This window comes from Watersipora subatra, chromosome 1, assembly GCF_963576615.1.
Source record: "Watersipora subatra chromosome 1, tzWatSuba1.1, whole genome shotgun sequence".
Lineage (NCBI taxonomy): Eukaryota > Metazoa > Bryozoa > Gymnolaemata > Cheilostomatida > Watersiporidae > Watersipora > Watersipora subatra.
In genome coordinates this window covers 8,515,876-8,537,514 of record NC_088708.1, presented here as the reverse complement: position 1 = coordinate 8,537,514, position 21,639 = coordinate 8,515,876, and the positions used below count along the sequence as shown (strand labels likewise).

The 21,639-nt window shown below is 35.1% G+C and overlaps 1 protein-coding gene across 2 annotated transcripts in view; it reads right to left on the bottom strand.

Moving 5' to 3' along the window:
- Positions 1-1,366: 1,366 nt before the first annotated feature.
- The window catches only part of LOC137385665 (deleted in malignant brain tumors 1 protein-like), a 56,612-nt gene continuing 36,339 nt past the window's right edge, over positions 1,367-21,639 (bottom strand). For both annotated transcript variants that reach the window (XM_068072178.1, XM_068072179.1), the window contains exons 11-17: positions 19,537-19,716; positions 15,228-15,413; positions 11,482-11,693; positions 6,860-7,010; positions 5,633-5,883; positions 5,238-5,382; positions 1,367-2,205 (exon numbers count right to left, since the gene is read on the bottom strand). In XM_068072178.1, the coding sequence (XP_067928279.1) occupies positions 2,010-2,205; positions 5,238-5,382; positions 5,633-5,883; positions 6,860-7,010; positions 11,482-11,693; positions 15,228-15,413; positions 19,537-19,716 (1,321 nt within the window). In that variant the 3' untranslated portion in view covers positions 1,367-2,009. The remainder of the gene's footprint in view (positions 2,206-5,237; positions 5,383-5,632; positions 5,884-6,859; positions 7,011-11,481; positions 11,694-15,227; positions 15,414-19,536; positions 19,717-21,639) is intronic.

Genomic DNA, 21,639 nt, shown 5'->3' with positions numbered 1-21,639 from the left:
AACTTAAGCAAAGATTACTAGGCTATTTTGAAATCTGAATGTGAACCAGATACGATATTTGTAGTAACTACATACAAGTAGTGATGTTCACATCTGAAAAATCCAGGTAACTTGGCCATAGCTAATGAGCCATAGCTATCCCATTAGTATTCAAGAATGGTGATAGGACCAGGACATGGTCATCTCTACTCTATATATATAGCCCAAATGTACTCAAGTACAATCCTATATATATAATTGATGACCTTTCACTGATTTTCTGACTGGCTAATATCCTATACTGAAGTAAACTTGCAGACCTTTCAAATTTACATTTGAGCAAAGTCAGTTGTCAGACTTATTCACTTCCATTTGTTACGGAACAATATCATTCAGCTTTGAACCAGTCAAATATTTATTGCCAAATTTTGGTAAAGGCAGTGAAATAAGATGGATGTTGGTAAAGGAGCACAATGAATGGCACATAGATACGATCACACACTTTACCTTCCAAGTGATGAAAAGTTTGTAAGATTGCATAACACGTGGTAGATTTGAAAACAAAAGCAGCAACAGACAACCAAGCTGGTCAAATATTTGTCTTAGTTCTACAAACAATTCGCAAACATCTGCACCCGTACTGATAAAACTAAAATGACTGCACAGTAATGAGAGCTTGATTGGTGACAAAGGTGTCATATAGTTTGTGCATCCTCTATTAATATCAGTGCTATTTCATATCATACCGCAGTGTGGAGAGACGATAAAAGAATGCTTCACTAAAGCTTAGCTCCTTGTGCACATCACATGAACGCAGTGAGGAGGGTAGGGGTATCGAAATGGACGCTATGCACCCATTACTCTAGCTCTATGAAATAGGGTTGAAAGGGATATAAGGCACGTTTTAGCTATTACGGGCCAGGGGTTATTGCCAACAGACTTGTTAAACTTAGCATTAATTCGCCAACCTCGAGACATAACTACCAGCATGTGGCTATTCATCTTATAAACTTAACACAGATACTTACCGAATAATTAACTAATTAGTCAAACTTGCTGGTGTATTCATGAGAACTCTCCTTAATTACAACATTGGTATGTTTATTTGTATGAACAAACAGAGGCGTAGAATAGAGCTAAAGCGAGTGGCAATAGAGCCACTCGTGCCAAAGAAATAACGCAAATACAACTAATCATAGAACCATTGCATAAGGTTACATAACTCAGAAAAAGTACAAGGAAACAATAGAGCCCTTGTAGTTCTGTGCATAGAAACAGAATGAGCAAAAAGCAACCTCATAAAATCACATAGATATATTAAGATTAATATTCATTTACATTCAAATTTAAGTTTTTTCAATATACCCAGGATAATTCATAAAACTAGTCATAAAATTTGATTTATTTAAATTTAATAAAATTTGCTATAATTTAATCAACATGCCAACAGCAGACTCTGTTAATTAGCATTTATTATGTATGAGAACATTACAGCTATATTACTGCACCTCTATGGTCTGTGACAACAGTTAAACCGTATTACTGTACCTCTATGATCTATGACAACAGTTAAACCGTATTACTGTTCCTCTATGATCTGTGACAACAGTTAAACCGTATTACTGCATGTATATGGTCTATGACAACAGTAAACCTGTATTACTGTACCTCTATGATTTGTGACAACAGTAAACCCGTATTATTGTGCCTATATGGCAAAAAATGACCCGTAAAACTGCATATGATGCATAGAAATCTCATCTATTCAAATATTATACAGATCCTGGTGCAATCACAGGTATTATTGTGACCGAGGGCACTGGAACATCAATAAAAAACAGGACAGAAATGGTAATCCTTGAAATTTGCATAAATTATTGTAGGACTCAAACTACTGAGACCATAGCAGAACGATTCGTACAACCTTCCCATGACAATTATATATCACTGCACCCTGGTAGCCAGGCACGTAGATATATAAAAATAGGCTGTGTTGGGCACGGAAGTAGGTAAGAGAGACTTTACTTAGTCTATATACACTTGACAACCGCATCAGTGACACAGTCCCTTAAATACTCCTCCCGACTGTCGTAACTGCAATCAGTCAGTCTGAAGAAATCATCGAAAGCTGGCTGATACTGACTACAGTCAAATCCTCCAGCTATAAACGTGCCGTTTCCTCTCAGCGATTGAAGATAATCCGGCATTTCAATAGAATAGCCTTTTCTAAAAACAACATAATAAGAGTGTTAAGATTTACTAGTTGCATAATTACTCCACCATTTGCAAAGAGTAGACAACTTCTAGAACATCGTTCATACACATGTAGCACCATGGTGTATTTCCACTATTGCCTAGAGCAGGGGTTCTTAATAGTGTTGGGCAGGTATCTAATTTAGTGCCGGATCGGATATCCTTGCACATTTTTATCGGTTTTCCCGGTATCGGTATCCTCGGTATTTACCATCTTCGGTATCCTTTGCCAACTAAGAAAGTTCGGTATTGTCGGTACTATTGTTCGGTATGTGGTTATCAGTGTGTCTTTAAATGGTTTAAACTTTAAATCATAACTGTCTCGAACAACTTTTATCGTTGTACAAAAAGTAGCCTGTGCAAAAAAAATGCTTTAGTCAGCAGTATATTGTTACGGCAAAGAGACTCCTTGTTTTAGAAAGCCAAAAAAGAAAAGAAAGATGAAAATATAATTTTCATGATGAATGTTTTTATTGTTTATTCTATTAAAAAATATAGTTATTGATACAAACGTTATGTATGATAAAGAACAGATAGATAATGGCAAGGGGCTCTCTTTGTTAAATATACTGAAACAGTTTAAAAAAATCTTACTATCACATATTGTAATCAGGTAATGTTATCACATAATTATACGCAGTCCAATTAGAGTCCAGTCCCGTTAGAGTCTTTATATGTCCTCCCATCTGTGCAGAACTCCCAAACCTTCGAGGCTGGTGGCATTATCAATGTAACGTAATATAATAGTAGATACAGTAAGCGTGGAAATTTTCGTTGAATTTGTTCGCCAATGCGTGCTGAGATTAGCATGTTCGTCACGAAGCGTTTTAAAAATCTCTCCGGATATCCGTATAACCATTTACCGGTAGGCTTTTACGGATAAATACCGATCATATCAAACCGGCCGCGAATACCTAGATGACACCGAAAATGATTGGTTTCCTCGGATACCGAGAATCCCTCGGTATCGGTAAGAGCGGATAACCCAATATCGGCCCAACACTAGTTCTTAACCAGGGGAAATTTCCCACCTGTGGGAAATTTGAGGATTTGAGGTGGAAAACTCTCAAGCTTCAGATTGAGAATATTGATTACGCACATTTCAAGGATATAGCTGTTGTACTGTATTTTTACCACATACATGGTGCAGATACATGCTTTTACTGTGGGTACAACTGTATTAATACGGAAACCAAGTCTCGTGATGTATCAGCAGCTTTTTGGATAATTAAATTACTCTATTGTTGTGTTTATCTTGAACTTTATTTTTCCATAAATAAAAAGTATATCATGACAAGCTATCCATAAAATATGATTTCTATCACAGTTCAATTAATAATTGATTCATTTTGACTGTATGGCAAAATGCTATCTGAAAAGCCTCCTCCTGCAATCTGAGAGTGGCAAAAATATCACAATTTTGGCTGTTAGAGAGGGGGAAATCTCGAAGTGTGGTTTGTCAAAGTGGGAAATACACTAAAAAAGGTTAAGAACCACTGGCCTAGAGGAAAATACTGTTTAAAACTAGTGCACCTAGGTTTATCCAAAATCTATCATAAGTCATCTATTTCTCTTCACGCTGCGGATACCAAGGTGAGTTTAATAATATTCATAAGACTTGCTGGATTGTTCCTTTACAGAAGTATGGATTTGACACAGCTTGATCTGTGCATTGTGGCAAGTTATGATAAGTTTCGTTATTCTGAACAACAACTTTCCTATTGATGGAGCCATTCTTCCATCATCTATAGCTGAAGACTTGTATTAATCAATATATATAAACTATTAGAAGATAAAAACATCACATAACATTTGAATCTTTGACAACAACTTTGCTATGTTTACAGCGTTCTTCCTAAAAGTTTTAATTCTTACATACATGCGACACTAAAATTCTCACCCTTACAGGTAGCACTTACCAAAATTCCTGATATTTACATGTGACCCTGAAATTCACGATATCTACACGTGACACATCAATTCCTAATACAGTGAAACATGGATAACTCGCCCACGGATAGCTCGAACACATGGTTAATTCGAACGGTTTCTCTGGTCCGTTCCCACGTAATGATAAATTGCTATAGATAACTCGAACTCAACACTGTTAACTCGAACTGTTTTTTCCCAACGGCTACCGAAACGGTTGTTATCGCTTTAGAAAATCATTTTATTCCAAGTCATAGAGGTAAACCTCAACTTTTCGTAATTCATAAGCGTCGTTATTACCACCATCGGCAAGATATTTTTGTCAACTTTTCTAAAGGTTTGGTGAAATTTGATTTATACCAAACATCCGCTTATATTAGCGATATTATATTAGCGATCGTCCTTCGGAAGCAAGGTAAAGTGAGGTAATCTTTGCATAAACTTCAAGAAAAATCGGCAAAATTGATCGTGGGTAAAACGCTCAAAAGAAAAAGATGTCTTTTCTTTTGAGCATTTCAACAACGATCAAGTTTTGCCAATGTCAATCTAAAAAACGTTCTGGCAATAACATCACCTCAAACAACGAACCAATCTCAAGTGATAAAAAAATCTCTATACTTTTTGATAAAAACGTTTTAAACTTTACATTAGAAGCATTTATTTTGAAACAAGCCATTTGTGCTTTTGATTTATATTATAGTTTGTATATGTACATGTATCTACTAATAAATAAGTAAATACACGGACCTGTGACAGTACTCTGATAACTTGAACGCTCTGATAATTCGAACATTTTCGCTCGGTCCAGTGAAGTTCGAGTAATCCATGTTTGACTGTATCTGCATGTGACACTTACTGAAATTCTTCGTATCCACATGTGATACTTACTGAAATTTCTCATATCCATATATGACACTTACTGAAATTCTTCATATCTACAGGTGACACGGAAATTCCTCATATCTACACGTGACACTTACTGAAATTTCTCATATCCATATTTGACACTTACTGAAATTCTTCATATCTACAGGCGACACTTACTGAAAATCCCCATATCTACACATGACACTTACCGAAATAAAGCCCCGCAAACAAATGCCATATTTGTGTAACTCCAAGATTCTTGTTTGTCACAGACTCTGCCCCATGTACCATTGATAAGCACTTCCACTCTGCCTTCATACTCTGTAGTGCCTCCAACCAGCCGTACGCTATCATCTATAGAACACATGGCCGTTTCTTACACAATATCATTATGCAAAAACTCTGTACCTAAATTAGGGCCATGATGCTTTAAATGAGCCTTTTTATTATTATCAAGTCAATAACTTTTTGTAATCTCTCGGTTGGACATAATTAAAGTATTCACCAAAAAGATGCAACATAAAGAATGACAGACATAATTTAGTTTCACAAGTTGCTTAACGAAAAGCTAGCATTGGCTGTACCCATAGATGTGCACACATACCAGCTGTGAAATTTAAAGGCAATTGGGTGGTGAAAAAGGAAGTGGTCTCCTCGTTAGGCTGGCAAATAACTGCTACCTCATCGGCTCTCTTCATGCAGTGGGCCGACGATGTGACAAGTAGATGAGGGCAGTCAGAGATCTTCTTATTTTGCTCAGTACACTGATAGGATGTGCCATGAAATGGAGCTGAGAAATCAGATGACCTCAAGCCAACCACATCAGTTACTGGGAGGTCATAGACAAGCACCCCGCTGTAAAAGGCCATTGACTCGCTCAACATGCACTGTGAACACGCAAACAGTGAGACAAATCCATTCAAGTAGTCTTGATAGCTTAAAGTTGACTTTAACAAAGGTTGACAACAAAATTCACATTACCGTTATTTGATATGAAACGATTCACCATGTCTTACTCTGTTGTGTTGTAGGTGCAAAATATGTGGAAAGGTGATTACAAGCTCTTAAAAGCTCAAAAACGAACTGAAAATTGCAGCCACACGAGACCGCCGTAGTTTGGATTCCCTTTCCAAAACGGCTCAAATGTGATGTAGTTGTGAGAGATGGTTTCTGTTTACACTTTCTTGCAACCTTATTCGTCGAAATATTTTCACAAATATACTTCACGCATTCAATAAAACTATGTCTATTGTTCTCACGCGTCTGTTTTATCGTCATTGTAATACTGTCAATTTTAGCAGTGATATCTTATAACTTACCGTAAAAAATCGTTAAACTTTTCAACCTTAGCTCGAAGGAGTACATACCATTGTCTGATAATCATGACGAGCCTGTTGGTCACCTGTGATAATCGAAAAGTGCTGTAGAAATTATTTGCGAAGTTATGGGTCACATGATCAGATTACGACTTGACGATTGAATAATGCAGAAACAAAACTGTAAAGTAGCGAGCATCTATATTTAATACGGGGTTTTCAGTAAAACCCGAAGTGTTTGTCATAAACTAGTACTACGATAAGTTTTATATTGAGCTTTTTATTGGCCTTTCAATTTACGTGAGAACATACGTGACAAGACGATAACCAAATTTCGTGGTTACGTCATCGAAATAAAGAGATTCCAATCTTTTGTTTTTGAGCTTTCAAGAGCTTGTAATAACATTTCCACATATTTGGCACTTACAATACAACAGAGTAAGACATGGTGAATCTTTTGATACCAAATAACTGTAAAGTGAATTTTGTTGCAAGTCAACCTTTAAGTTACTAACGGAAACCCAAGCTGGGTGCAGGCGACCTCAGCACTCCTGTACGACCAGCTCTCCCGACACAGACTGCCCCACATGCCATCAAGGTTGTATTGAAGCATTCCGACATTGCTTGCATTTAAACCGTGAAGAAGCTTTATCTCATTTCTCGGATCTGTAAAACATACGAGCAAGCATCTGTAAGGCTGAGCAAATATTCTGCAAACAGTTTTATACTAAAACGAAGTCTCAAAAGTTCCTTTGCAAATCTTTATTACAAAAACCTTTTACAATTGCAGCAAACCTGACATGCTAAAAACAATATTTACATTTTCATGTAAATAAAACAACCTCTAGTCAAATACCGTAAAACCTTTATTTGAACGCCACAGAGCTTTATTTTTCAACCCTTTTCTTAGCGTGACGCTTTATTAGAGGTGACATTCAAATAAATGATAGCCTTGTATTTTTCAAACACCTTGTCTGAATGTTGAGAAGATAAATCTAACCCTTTCACGGGTGAATCGAATGTAACCTATATTTTGCACTCACTTTTGGGCGGTGTGACATTAACCTTTATGTACGCAATAAAGTCACTATCAACTTACCTCCAACTTGTCTTAGATCCCTACATAAATATTCACAGAGAAGCTAGTACATGCCTCTACTAGTTGATATCTATTGCTTACAATTAACCTAGCCTAATTAACCTGCAATTTTACAGCATACGTTGCAATTTTTTGGAGCTTTTAAGCTTTTAATTTCATTCTGTATTTAAAATTGGAAGGCCTTTCACTTTATAACTATGTTTATCAAGGTTGCATAAAAGCTCATTGCACTTATTGATGTTTGCTACAGTTTGCAGCCAAAAATGCTTTTTTATGTGCAACAGAAGAGTAGTTACGAGCATCAATCCATTTAAAGCCGAGTTCAGATTACCGCAGTGATGCTATCAAATAATACGTTATAAATCTGCAAATTTTTAAGTTATATAATAATAATCTATCAAATGCTACAAATATGTATTCAAAAACAAGTGACATGAACAAACTATATTTATGATACATTCAGAAACAAAAAAAATTAACATTTTAAAACACAAATTAAAGTTTTTTAAACAAAAATATTAGCATAATTTGCTCGACCAGTTGCGGTTTGATTACCGCTTCCGTTTGGAACCATTTCATATTCTTTTGGCTGTTCAATACCTTCCAGTGTCTTCTGACCTGACTTCTCTCGGCATAGCTGAGCTAGTCAATATTAGCATCTAAACAATTTTTTAGCTGGGCCAAGCACGATGCACTTTAGAATACATGTAGGCCCTACACATTTCTCGCGCGAATAAAGAGAAACCGCTTGTAATCAACATAGCCTCAAAATTTTAGCCTCAAAATACGTAGTAGCACAAAGTCTGTCTTAAATACGAAAAATTTTATATACATCGAAGTATCAAGACCGGGTTAAAAAAGGAACTACTATTAGCCTTGTACAGTTATTAATTATTTTTATGGTGTTGCATTCAAAGTTTTAACGAGAAAAATGTAAAGACTTGGAGTTGCAAAATGAACTTCAACACAAACACGAACAACAAACAAATTTTTTGTAATTAATGTAATCGAATTATTATTAGTACAGTTTTGTGGACACTTTTCTACTGATCACTTGTTATTATTGGTTTGTGAAGATCAAGAATGTCAATTAGTAGCGGTCAAATAGAAGTTCAAATAAAAGTGGCGCTCTATTAAAGGGTGGCGCTATATTTTTCAACCATTTTCCTATGGTGGCGCTCAAATAAAGGTGGCGATTAAATAAAAGTGTCGTTCAAATACAGGTTTTACAGTATGTTAGCGAAAAGGCAAATCCAACGAAGGGAGTAGAGCAGAAGTGCTGCCGTGCCCATCAATTGTTTATAGTTTATAACGCATAAGTAACAGGCATTGATGAAAGATGAGACAGTACAGTACAAAGAAGTACCACGATCAGCGAGCATTAGTCCAGCAATTCATACCCATTCACAAAGAGAGCCCAATACAACATGAGATAAGATAGGAACAGACAAGAATACAAGATGTTACCTGATAAGTAGGCTGTAAACAATAGAATTAGAACTAAGTGTGAAGCATCACCAAACCATGTTAAGACACAAAAGTTGAAGGCAATATAGTTAAAATATGATCAAGCTAGACCTGCACGATCTGTCTCCGCATACCAATTCAGTTAAAGACCTCAACTTCAATCGAACACCATTTATAACCACACACATGATGACTCACCCCGGTGTCAAATGATGTCACAATTGCTTGCGGTTAACTTGACACCGAGGCCACCTGAACATCCTCATTTCATGAACCTTAAAAGTTGACTTGCAACAAAATTCACATTACAGTTATTTGGTATCATAAGATTCACCAAGTCTTACTCTGTTAATTGTGTTGTAGGTGCAAAACATATGGGAATGCGATTACAAGTTCTTAAAAGCTAAAAACGAACAGTTAATTGCAGCCACACGAGACCGCTGTAGTTTGGATTCGCTTTCCAAAACGGCTCAAATGGGACGTAGTTGTTACAGGATGGTTTCTGTTCACACTTTCATGCGACCTTATTCGTCGAAATATTTTCACAAATATACTTCACGCATTCAATAAAACCATGTCTATTGTTCTAACGCGTCTGTTTCATCGTCATTGTAATGCCGTCACTTTTAGCACTGATATCTTACAACTTACCGTAAAAATTCATTTAATTTTTTAACCTTATCTCGAAGGAGTACATATCATTGTCTGATAATCATGACGAGCCTGTTGGTCACCTGTGATAATCGAAAAGTGCTGCAAAAATTATTTGCGAAGTATTGGGTCACATGATCAGATTACGACTTGGCGATTAGAACAAACCGAAACAAAACTGTATGTAAAGTAGCGAGCATCTATATTTGATACGGGGTCTTCGGTAAAACCCGAAGAGTTCGTCATAAACTAGTGCTACGATAAGTTTTATATTGAGCTTTTTACTGTAATGACTGTCATTACAGCAAACTGTAATGACTATAAGTCATTACAGCAAACTGTAATGACTACATCAGAAAAATAAATAGATTCCAATCTACGGCAGCTTTTCGTTTTTGAGCTTTTAAGAGCTTGTAATCACATTTTCACATATTTGGCACCTACAACACAACAGAGTAAGACATGGTGAATCTTTTGATACCAAATAACTGTAATGTGAATTGTGTTGCAAGTCACCCTTTAACTTCAGATTTTTGTAATGAAATATAAATAGCTTTCGAGAATGGATGTGATATTTACATACACATGTATGTAAAGCAAAGATTAAAAAGACCTTTCAAGAGAAAATAGTATCAATTTCCATGGAAGATCCTGTGTATCCGGTCCAAGCACGCAGGCGCAGTTTTAATGATATGGAAACGGAAACTGCACCGTAGTCGATGCACCGCAACCTCATGTCAGAAAATAAAAGATTCAACTCGATTTAATAAAAACTAACCGCAACCACCGGATCAAATCGAAACATCGTGCAGGTCTAGATCAAGCCAAGGGTGCGATATGCCTTGTGAGCGGCAGCTCCTCACAGCTGCCGCTCACAATGCATGTAGTACCCGTGGATCAAGCATAATTTGTTGTGCCAGTAGAGAGAAGTTGAGGTGCATTCAGATTCCTTACGCACATCGGACAAGAGTATGAGGTTCCTTGACTGATTGACCTTGACGATTGCGAGTCAAGGTTCATTCAAAGCCTGACTCTCGATCATTTCAACAGACAAATCTTTTGACATATGCTGCCAAATTTTACAGTGGTTAATATACAGTGGTTTCAACATACAAAGTAATTTCCAAGACACGATATGTGACATACAAATTTTCAAAGAAAGCTAGTGCAAGTGGTAGCAGCACTGAAAAGCACAAAAAGGTTTTTCTCGGTATTAAAACAACAAATAAAAGAAAAATGAACAAACAGCTTCATATTAATTGTTTACAAACTTTTTAAAGCCATCTTGGAAAGAGATGCAAAAAAACCAAAATGAATACAGTAATAGTGAATAGGCTAGCCATGATAATTAACAATACAATTTAAGCAAATATCAAATACAGAAACACAAAATAATATATAAGTCATTTTGAAGTTCATGTAGTCTACGTTACTCTGTCTCATGCTTTGCCAAGTCTAGTCCTGAATTTACCTAGAGTTAACATCAAGGTGCGGTGAGAATCAAGAACCTATTTTTATTGATTACCACTTCATTTATTTTGTTTCTTACATATAATTAGCTTATACATGTATGTTCAACTATGTTCATATACATAGTTTTTTACATAGTTTTATATAAAGCATTTAGTTTAGTACTACATGTGCGCAGCCAGGCTTTTGTAGCTATGGCAAACAATACAATGCTGTCTTATGTTAAAGTTAAAATCTACCAAAGAAAGTTTAGTAATAATTGTTTGAAAACAAACAAACAGCTTCTTAGTTTTGTCTTTATGGAAGATTGAAGAGCACTAAATTGCAATGAATGCATAGACAGACGTATTTGCTCCAGTATAGAAAGCTTATAAAATAATGAAGGCAATGGGCGATAAGGCCAATAAGCAAACACCTTAAAACCACCACTCTTTAGCTTCATGAATTCACCTTTAGATGAGGGGTCGCATTCTATAGCTATTCTGCTGCCAGATCCAGATAGAAAAAAAACGCGGCTATCATAGCAACGTATTTCTTCCGAGTCATTCTTGTAATGACAACTGGAGAGTCTCTCCTCTGTACCCAAGCAATCCACATCAGTTAGGCTGTAGGGTGAACTATCAGAATCGTAAGCGCTTTCTATCCTGTGGACACTGACGTTACTAAACAAAAAAATTCATAAAAGTATAGCTGGATAAATCAACAAGTTCTTGTTGTCATCATTCTTGTTGTCAATAGTTGACAACAAGAATTTTGTCAACTTCCTAGAATAGAGATACAAGAACAAGCCAGTTAGCCTCAACATGCTACTAAAATCCAAAACTAAAGATCGATTTCTATCACATATATATATATATATATATATATATATATATATATATATATATATATATATGTGATACATATATATATATGTGATATTTATATATATATATATATATATATATAAATGTTACCACTCGTAAAACGCGTTGTCCGTGATCTCAAATTTAGGGATTTTACTCAATTATTAAATCGCATGGACATCAATATTTAGTAAATTAATTAACATCGTTACTTTAATGAATTACTCGATCGACACGTTTTATTGATGAACAACAGAATTGTAAAAATTACTGTAAAGTTACTGCGAAGGTGACTCCCGAGTTTTCTGAGCATCAGATGGTTAATGTGCTACAGAGGAAGATAGAGTGGAGGTAAATTTATTTTTTACTTTGAGTTTCCTATAGATATATAGTTGAGTTTACATTCAGATTATATTTCCCTGTTTGAGGTTATAATGTAATTTCCTGTGCGCGCGTGCGAGATACGTATGTACAGTGAGTTCTTGACGGCTTCTTTTGAACCTATAGCATCTAGCAATACAATGGCTTAGATTGATGAATATACTAAAGGTAATAATTTTAGTACTCATTGATACATCTACTAACTAATAGAATTTTAACTTTCTGCTATCACCCATCATCGTTTTATAATTTTTTATCGTTTCACCTAGCTATACTTGCTTTAAATCTTCTTTCGCAGTTTTAGCTAGTAAATTAGATTTATGATTTGACTTTACTTTATCTTCACTTATCACTTGTAGAAAGTGAAGAAAATCGATTGATCAATGCACATCTTTAGCTTCCAGAACCAAAGCTTCGAATCGTTGGCTTGGCGTACTTATGCTTTTATTAAACGTTTATTCATTTTTAAAATTACACTCGCAATCAAACTCCCAATTTGAAAGCTTTCAGTGGATACTCGTTAGAATGACATATCTATGAATGAAATATATTTATTGCATTTGTTTTATTGATTACAGGATGTTTATGTGGTCTCAACAGCCGAAGCAGCTTTGTCAGTGTGGAAACTGCCAAAAATGGGAAAGAGAGACTAGAATGTGTGCTGCATACACCATGATATGTTTTGTTTGAGTTTGTTGCAGTAGATGAATTTGTCTTAAATGTACGAGCTGAAACTATGTGAGTGGCCACGACTTGGATGGATATTTTTAATAAAAGCTTTATGCCAAGATAAAAAATTTTTGGCTTGTAAAAATTATATAATAAAATAATATTGTTGAAGATAATGCAAAACATGATTTGCAAAACATTGAATACATCATAGCACCATTGACACCTGTGCTGAAATCTTGTCTGATAGATGGATTTATGAAGTGCAATCAGAGCTGCATGGACAGGCACTTTTGCATAGTTCGACCATTTGTTTAGTACTTGAATCAACTAATCAAATGTGACCAGTGAAATTTTTTCTACAAATTGATACCAATAATGACTCGATAACTTTGACAGTCGACTATACAATGTATATGACTTTTGAGATGTAGTTGGTTTCGCCACATATTATTTTCAAAGACGCGGCTTGCTTATTTTACTTAGTAAGAAACTAGTTTTCGGTGTGGGCAATGATATACAGCCCCCCTCCAGGATAGGCGATGGGCATAAAGCGGGCGAGGCTTTTGGAGGGCTGTATATCATTAGTGCGGGTAGTGACGGTACTGTGCCGATACAAAGACCTTATTCTATATAGTTTGCTTGACAGAATTACCATAGACCGGTCGAATTGGTAGTCGGTGCTAAGATGTTTACACAGCATTTAGAAGAAGCTAATATGACAAGTTTTTAATTTTCCTTGTTTGAGACGTTTGAGACATTGGTAATAATGTATCTGTAGCTGAATTAACAATTTTATTCTAGCCAACACGAGCAAATACAAGATAAAATATATGCCAATAGAGCTGCATTATAGGACTAGACTTTTATCGCAATAGCCGATGTGAATACGAGAGATAGAGACAGGTTGTATCACGCGTTACATCATTTTGGGCAAGTCTGGTCATCTTATTTTGGCCTGAGCGTTTTTACCGCGATCAATTTTCCTTGATTTTAATCTTCAAATATCTTGACAATGAGATCGCCTAACACAACAAACAGCATATCAACTGATAAACAAAGAAAAATACTTTCTTTTAAAATCAAATCAAATATGACGCAACCACATATGTTAAAGATTTATATATGGACAGTTATCTGATGTTATTAAGGTTACAAGTTAATCAAAGCATATTCATCAACTACTTAAGCGAGACACTAGTACCTTTATAACTATAGTCATAACAATGACATTGGAAACACAAAATATTAATAGATACAATGAAGAAAGACCTACCCCAGTAGCATAATGATCACAACCAACATGTACAACACATGTAGAAGATAAACACATTAAGATTTGATTGTGGGTCAACACAGATATCAAAAAACAACTGATGGAAAAGTGTTTTGGTAATCACTGTGTATTTTATTTTACAGTATAGAAAGTTGCTCGACCATCAAATTTGATTGGTAAGCAGCATCGAAAATTAATATTGTAAAAAATATGATAGAAAATCAACTGTTTAGGCCAATGTTCACCTTATATAAACAATGTTATTAACACAAAATGCAAATATAATAAAAGTCATTTGTAACATGAACCACAAACTTCAGATTCGGACAAATTTAAAGTTAGTTTTTGTTCGAAGTGGCTCTTCTTAATAATAAGTAACTTTGAGCTAAAAAAAACTATTAATTACTAACACATACACGCGTAGCGAGTAGCCTACTAACTTTGTAAATCAATTTGTAAATCAATCAAATATCGGAGTAACGTAATTAAATACTGTTTCGAATGAGCTACTTCAAAGTATGGTTTGAAAGGCTGAGTTTACTAAAAGAAAGTTGATGAATGGCTGTTTGATAAAGATGGAAACGTGGGGTTTTAAAAGGGGTCAGTCAGCAAGAATAACATGCTACAAACAAAGGAAACATCTACAGAAGTTTCTACTATGGTAAAACATGTCATTACAAAAACCTTCATGATGGGTTATACTTACTTGGGGATTTTCATATCACATGTCCAAAGACTGGCTAATTGGTACCAGTCTTACCATAATCTCAACGATAACCAATCACATTGAGAGGATAGTTTGACCTACAATTTTCTTTATATACCTGCATGTATATTTCTCACAACAATTTTATAGAAGAAGCAATCAGCGAAAATAGAAAAAAATTGATGAGGACAGGATAAGTAGCTAGCATTATTAGGGTTGATAATGTTGCCGGATAGTTATTAGGTATACAAATCTGTCTATATAGTTAATATTATATAACGAACACCAATACTGCAATCTGCAGCCACTGCGTACTTACTTGTAGCCAAGTTGTCGACAGGCAACAATCGCATCATTGTTATCCCAGCCGTCATCGCAAACACTGCCCCACGCGCCGTCCCAGTAGTATTCAAGCACACCCCTGTGTGGTTCACCTTTGAGCCTTATGTCACCATTTACGTGCATTTCTGTTACATCTGGTACATCTGTTACATTTTTTTCACAGCTACAAAAGTTAGTTAAATTGCGTGAACACCTTACCCAACAATTTAAATACACACCTTCATGTCTAACACGAAATTGAAAATTCCATTATAAACCAGAGTACCGGATTGCCCAACGAGGGGTATAGCCTGTGATCTACAGGCTACTGCCCCCTCAGTATACCAAACTAGGGTAAACAGAAAACTTCTAGCCGCCCTAGCATCATTCTCTACTCAGTCTCGTTTTATCTTCTGCTAATTGTGAAAGAAAACTGATTAGCAACCAAATCTTACAAAATTCTTACCATGGTCACGGTTGGCACCATCTAATGATGCTAATTTGTGTCATGGCCCTAATTGTAATCATAGAGAACAAAAAATCATGACACAAAGACATATCTAATTATCATCAACTGCACTTCGTAATCACAAATGAATATATCTTATAAAAGAAAGTGTGAAACACAAATTATGTATGATAGATATAATAGTGTAAATAGCGGATGATGTCTAGCGGAGAGAAGACGACTTGAAAAAAGAAATTTCAAGGTATTAGTAGATCTGCAATACATGTAAATTAAATGTTACCAGTGGTATTTTCTTGGCTTGTTATTAGAGTAACTGTGACAACTAGTCTAATACATCAAGTTTGTAATCCATGTGAAATATTGAAGTTCTTCACTCAATAAACCAATAAACACGGGAATGACCCATTAACTTGGGAATTCCAATAATGACCTCAACAGTCATGAAAACTCAAGCTGAATTATTGAAGACACTAGAATCTATTAGGAAGATAAAAAAAACTCTAGTAAAAGTTATTGAATCAAAGATATGTTTTCTGACCTACTTAAAAATGATTTGTTGCCAAACCATAAATTGTAAACAAACAGCACCAAGCAAAAAACAGATACAGTAGACGCTCCTATAATGTATACAGTAGACGCTTCTATATGGTATACTTCCTATAACGTAAATACCAAATGACATAAAAAATTTATGCGAATTTTTGCTTCATACTATGTAAAAATGCCATCTAACGTAAAGTGTCAAGTCGGGCAAATGTTAGTCTATCTCGCTGCGCTTGCGGAAGAAAAAACACCGTGCATATAGCGTTATAACTATTATAACGCTATAGTATTAATGTATTTATGAACACATCTGACGAACTAGATTATTGCGAAAGTTCTATACATATATAATATGTAAGTATAACGCTATACGCACATCGTTTTTCCACAAGTGCGGCGAGATAAATTAGCATTTCAATCGAACTTGAGAACTCACCCGACTTGAAACTTTGTTATACGGAATTTTTACATAGTAGGAAGCAAAAACTTTACATAAATATATTATGTTATACGAAATTTACATTATAGGAAGTATACGTTATAGGAACGTCTACTGTATTTTGAATTAAACGGGTGATACGGCAACTTCAAAAACACTATGTAGTAATAACCCGTTTGTATTTTACTCTGCAAAAACAGATTTCACAGTTGTCTTTTCACTCTGCACTTCATGCAAAGGTGCATTTCAATGCTGCCGACAACCCATTGTTACTGCTGCCTATACATCCTTTTACACATACTTATATAGCAAACAAATTGACTCAATAATGGGTGTTGACAAATCTTTGGTTTTGTTGTTATCAAACTCATTTGAATATCACCCTAGAAATTTAGGTAATATTAAACTTTGCAAAGGAAATTGCTTCCATGATAGACAGTGGCAAGGCAATAGACATAAACTCCATAGAAATACATTTTTCAAAAAGCTACCGTAAAACCTGTAATTGAATGACATGGCGCTCTATTTTTCAACCCTTCCTCTAATAGTGACGGTCAATTGGAGGTGGCATTCAAATAGAGGCTGACGGTGTATTTTTCAAATGGCTCGTCAGAATTTTGGGAAGATAAATATAGCCCTTCTACGGGTGAAGCGAATGTCACCCATATTTTGCCCTCATTTTCCAGTGGAACGATATTAAACCTTTTGGATGCAATAAAACTGCTAACTTACCTCCATCTTATCAAAGATCTCTTAACAACTATGCATTGAGAAACCAAGAAATATCTCTACCAAAAGTATAGAGTTTGAAAAAGCCTGCAAAAAATTTGTGAAGTCATTTAGTCTGGGCGCAAACTCTACCTGAACATACCTCAAACCTGGCAATTCATAATACAGCCTCGAAAACCTGAGGCTTCTACTAAAAAACGACATTCTCTTCAAATCAAGTTTTAGTGAACAGGCAATTACCGCAAAACCTCTATTGAATGCCATGGCGCTCTATTCTTCAACCCACCCCCATAATAGTGGCAGTCAAATAGAAGGTGGCATTCAAATGGAGGCTGGTGTTGTATCTTTCAAATAGCTCGTCATAATTTTAGAAATATAAATTTAGCCTTTTTACAGGCGAAGCAAATGCCATCTATATTTTACAATCTCCTTTGGGCAGAGCGATATTAACTCTTTTGGATGCAATAAATTTACTAACTTACTTCAAACTTGTCAAAGATCTCTAAATAAATATGCATAGAATATGCATAGATTATCATTATATAACTTATAAAGTTACAGATTCATAGCATATTATTTAATAACATCCTTGCGGTTATCTTAACACTGCTTACAGTGGAAGATGCTCGTAACTCCTCTTCTAATGCACATAAAAAGCTAGTTTTGGCTGCAAACTAGCAAACATATCAATGAGTGCAACGGGCTTTTATTCAACATTGCTAAACATCGATATAAAATAAAAATATGCCTTCAAATTTGGAATGAAATAAAAAATTGAAAGCGCTAACAAATTGCATAGCAAGGCGCAGGCTATAATATCATCGCAGATTAATTACAAGCAATAAACAACTGATAGAGATATTTCTCTTCCCAATGCATATTTTGTTTAGAGATCTTTGACAAGTTAAAGGTAAGTTGGCAGATTTATTGCACCCAAAAGGTTTAATATTGGTTCACCGGACAAAGAGCGCAAACTATAAGCGAAATTCGCTTCGCCAAAATTCTGACGAACCAATTGAAAAGTACAACGCCACCCTCTATTTGAAAGTCGCCTCCAATTGACCGCCACTAAAAAAGAAGGGTTGAAAAATAGAGCACCATGGCATTTAATTAGAGGTTTTATGGTAATCTGTTTATAAAATGCATTGTACATATATCCTATTTAATCTGTTTAACAGCTTAAAAATTTAATGGTAAATAGCTCAGGAAAATACATCAACATCGAGACCAATATTTTATTAAAACTATATAAAAACTATTAATTTATCTTACATATATTTTAGTAATTTACTTTTAAAGTGATAGTCAATAAAACAGGCATGTCTATTGTCACGCCACCGTCATGTTAAAGACAGGTGATTTTGGTGATATAGGAATGAACAGCGTGTACGTAGAGGTCACAGGAAGCGAGATAGAGCTAGTCTAATTTAGGTTGGAAACTCTATAACATAATTCAATTATTTACTTCTGTTTTGATATTTTTATTTTATAAACTTTGATTTTTAATAATCACAGACAGTCTATTTGTTTTTGCATGTTTCCGGCTCTTTTTCCGCATAGCTTTTACCGTCTTTCTCATGACATCCACAAGACAGCTTTGGCAATTTTCTAAAGAATTAATTTAAAATTTTTGCTCATGTTTTTCATATTTGTTGTTTTAATTATAAGAAAAATATTTTCTTCTTCCATTATTACAACTGCTACAACTAGAAACCATGATTGTAGATTAAAAAGGAAGGTATGAAGCACCTAAATATTATTCAAACAACGTAGAACCAACTATCTGCGGGAGATGTGCTTTTTAAGTACTGATTCACATAATATTAATAGTTAACAAAAATGTCAGACATTGCATGATGAGAACTTCCTCATATGTTGCGGCAAATATTTGCGCTAAGATTATGCTGTATGTCAAAAAATTCTTTGTGCGAAACCAAAACAATCTGATAAGCTTGGCGAATCAGTTCTACTTAAATAACAAGCAATGAAGCATTTTTCTTTTATGCCTGTAATACATGTAAGCAGACTGCTTAGTTTTAGCTGAAAGAGCCTTTGCTCCAACCATATCTTTTCTGTCAGTGATTAGAATTAATAAAAGACATGAAGATAAGCACAGCTCCGACTAACCTTAAGAGCACATCATTAACATGTGCACAGTGCGTCCCTGCTAGCTCATGCTCGCAGGCTGTTAGATACTCTTCCGTACCATCACAGCTGATCTTGTCAAGCCATATCACCTGAGGGTCAGCTCCTCGTATTATGCCTTCATCGGGCCGTTGTGAAAGGATTCGGTATTCTTCCACTCCACTACAAATAGGTACATGTAATTGCTTTTACACAAATTACATATCAACAATAATTCAAGGCAGTGCAGTAACTAACTTTAAAACCATCGTAAACTAATCTTTTGAATTTATTTGTGTTATGACACTTTTTAAATATATTTGCACTCAAGTTTCGGTAGAAACTTTACTTATTATTATTTCAGTATGCAAACTAATAACAACAATAATAGCTAATAATAACAATGTTTGGTTTTTCTACCTTTTTAATCTTTTATTGGGTTAATTAAGTGCTCATATCGATATTAATAGTGCAGATTTATAATTAATAGTTTAATATAATTGCACCTAGTATCAACTATTGTTTAAGTTATTGCATGAAAATGAGTCGTGAGAGATAATATTATGCGAAAAAAGAACTTCAATGTTTTCTTTTTAAACCTCAAACTGCTGTTATGAATATATGTTAAGTAGTTAGCAGATGTGTATATCCAGCCTATCAAAAACGAACAGTTAATCGTAGCCATCACGAAAACGCTGTAGATTAGAATCCCTTTCCAAAACGGCTCAAATGGGAAGTAGATGAACAAGATGGCTTCTGTTTATACTTTCATGCAACCTCATTCGTCAAAATATTTTCACAAATATACTTCTCACATTCAATAAAACCATGTATATTGTTCTTACGCTTCAATTTCATCATCGTTGTAATGCTGTCACTTTGAGCACTGATATCTCAAAACCTACCATACAAATTTGTTTAAGTGTTTAACCATAACTCGAAGGAGTGCATATCATCCTCTAATAAACATGATGAGCCTGTTGGTCACCTGTGATAGTCAAAGAATGCTGCAGAAATTGTTCGGCGCTATTTAGCATGAAGTATGGGTCACATGATCAGATTACGACTAGATGATTAAGCCAAAACAAAACTGTAACGTAGCAAGTATCTGTATTTGATACGGGCTTTTCGATAAAACCTGAAGTGTTTGTCATAAACTAGTGCTATGAGAAGTTTTATATTGAGCCTTTTATTGGCTTTTCAATTCACGTGAGAACATCACGTGTCAAAACAATAACCAAATCAGTTGACTACGTCAGAGAAATAAATTGATTCCAACCTACGGCGGCAATTAACTGTTCGTTTTTGAGCTTTTACGAGCTTGTAATCACATTTCCACATATTTTGCACCTACAACACGGGCTGAATAAGACATGGTGAATCTTTTGATACCAAATAACTGTAATGTGAATTTTGTTGCAAGTCAATCTTTAAATAGTTGGGTGTTTATATCCAGCACATCGCCTAATTGTCATCCCATGTACAGTAATTGCGAAATCTACTGAGTTAATAACAGTTCATGATCTGGAGAGTTTAATGAAGTTCCTATTGAGCTAATGACATTGCAGTCTAGAAAAGAATGATGGGAGAACGGATATGGAGAAATTGTGGCAGAATCAGAAAGCAGTGCGTAGTGATGGATAGAACATAAGAATAACGGAAGATTAAAAAGCTGCTCCAATGTAGTAAAAATTACAGTATGAAAATTGTTCATATATTAAAAGCACAGTCAAACCACGATATATAAAGCTAATTTATTTCAAGATAGTTTTTTCAGCAGGTTGTCCAGCAGGTTTTGTCCAGCAGGTTGTACATTAATGCACATATTCGTTCGTATAACAATACACGGAATTTTGTTTAGTTCTACAGCCGCATAAGTTAACAACAAATTTTTCAGACAATTTATGTAGCATTAAAACAAATACATTTTATAAAACATGCAAAAATAATATAGAACTATAAAAAAACAACAATTGACAATTGTAATGGATTTCGGAAGTTCAGATTTAGTCTCACCAGCCAGCTAATAATGCAGAAGTGCTATTACCCTATTAGTTGGCTGGTTAGAATATCTAAGCTAGCTTGCAGAAACAGCACAGTGATAAA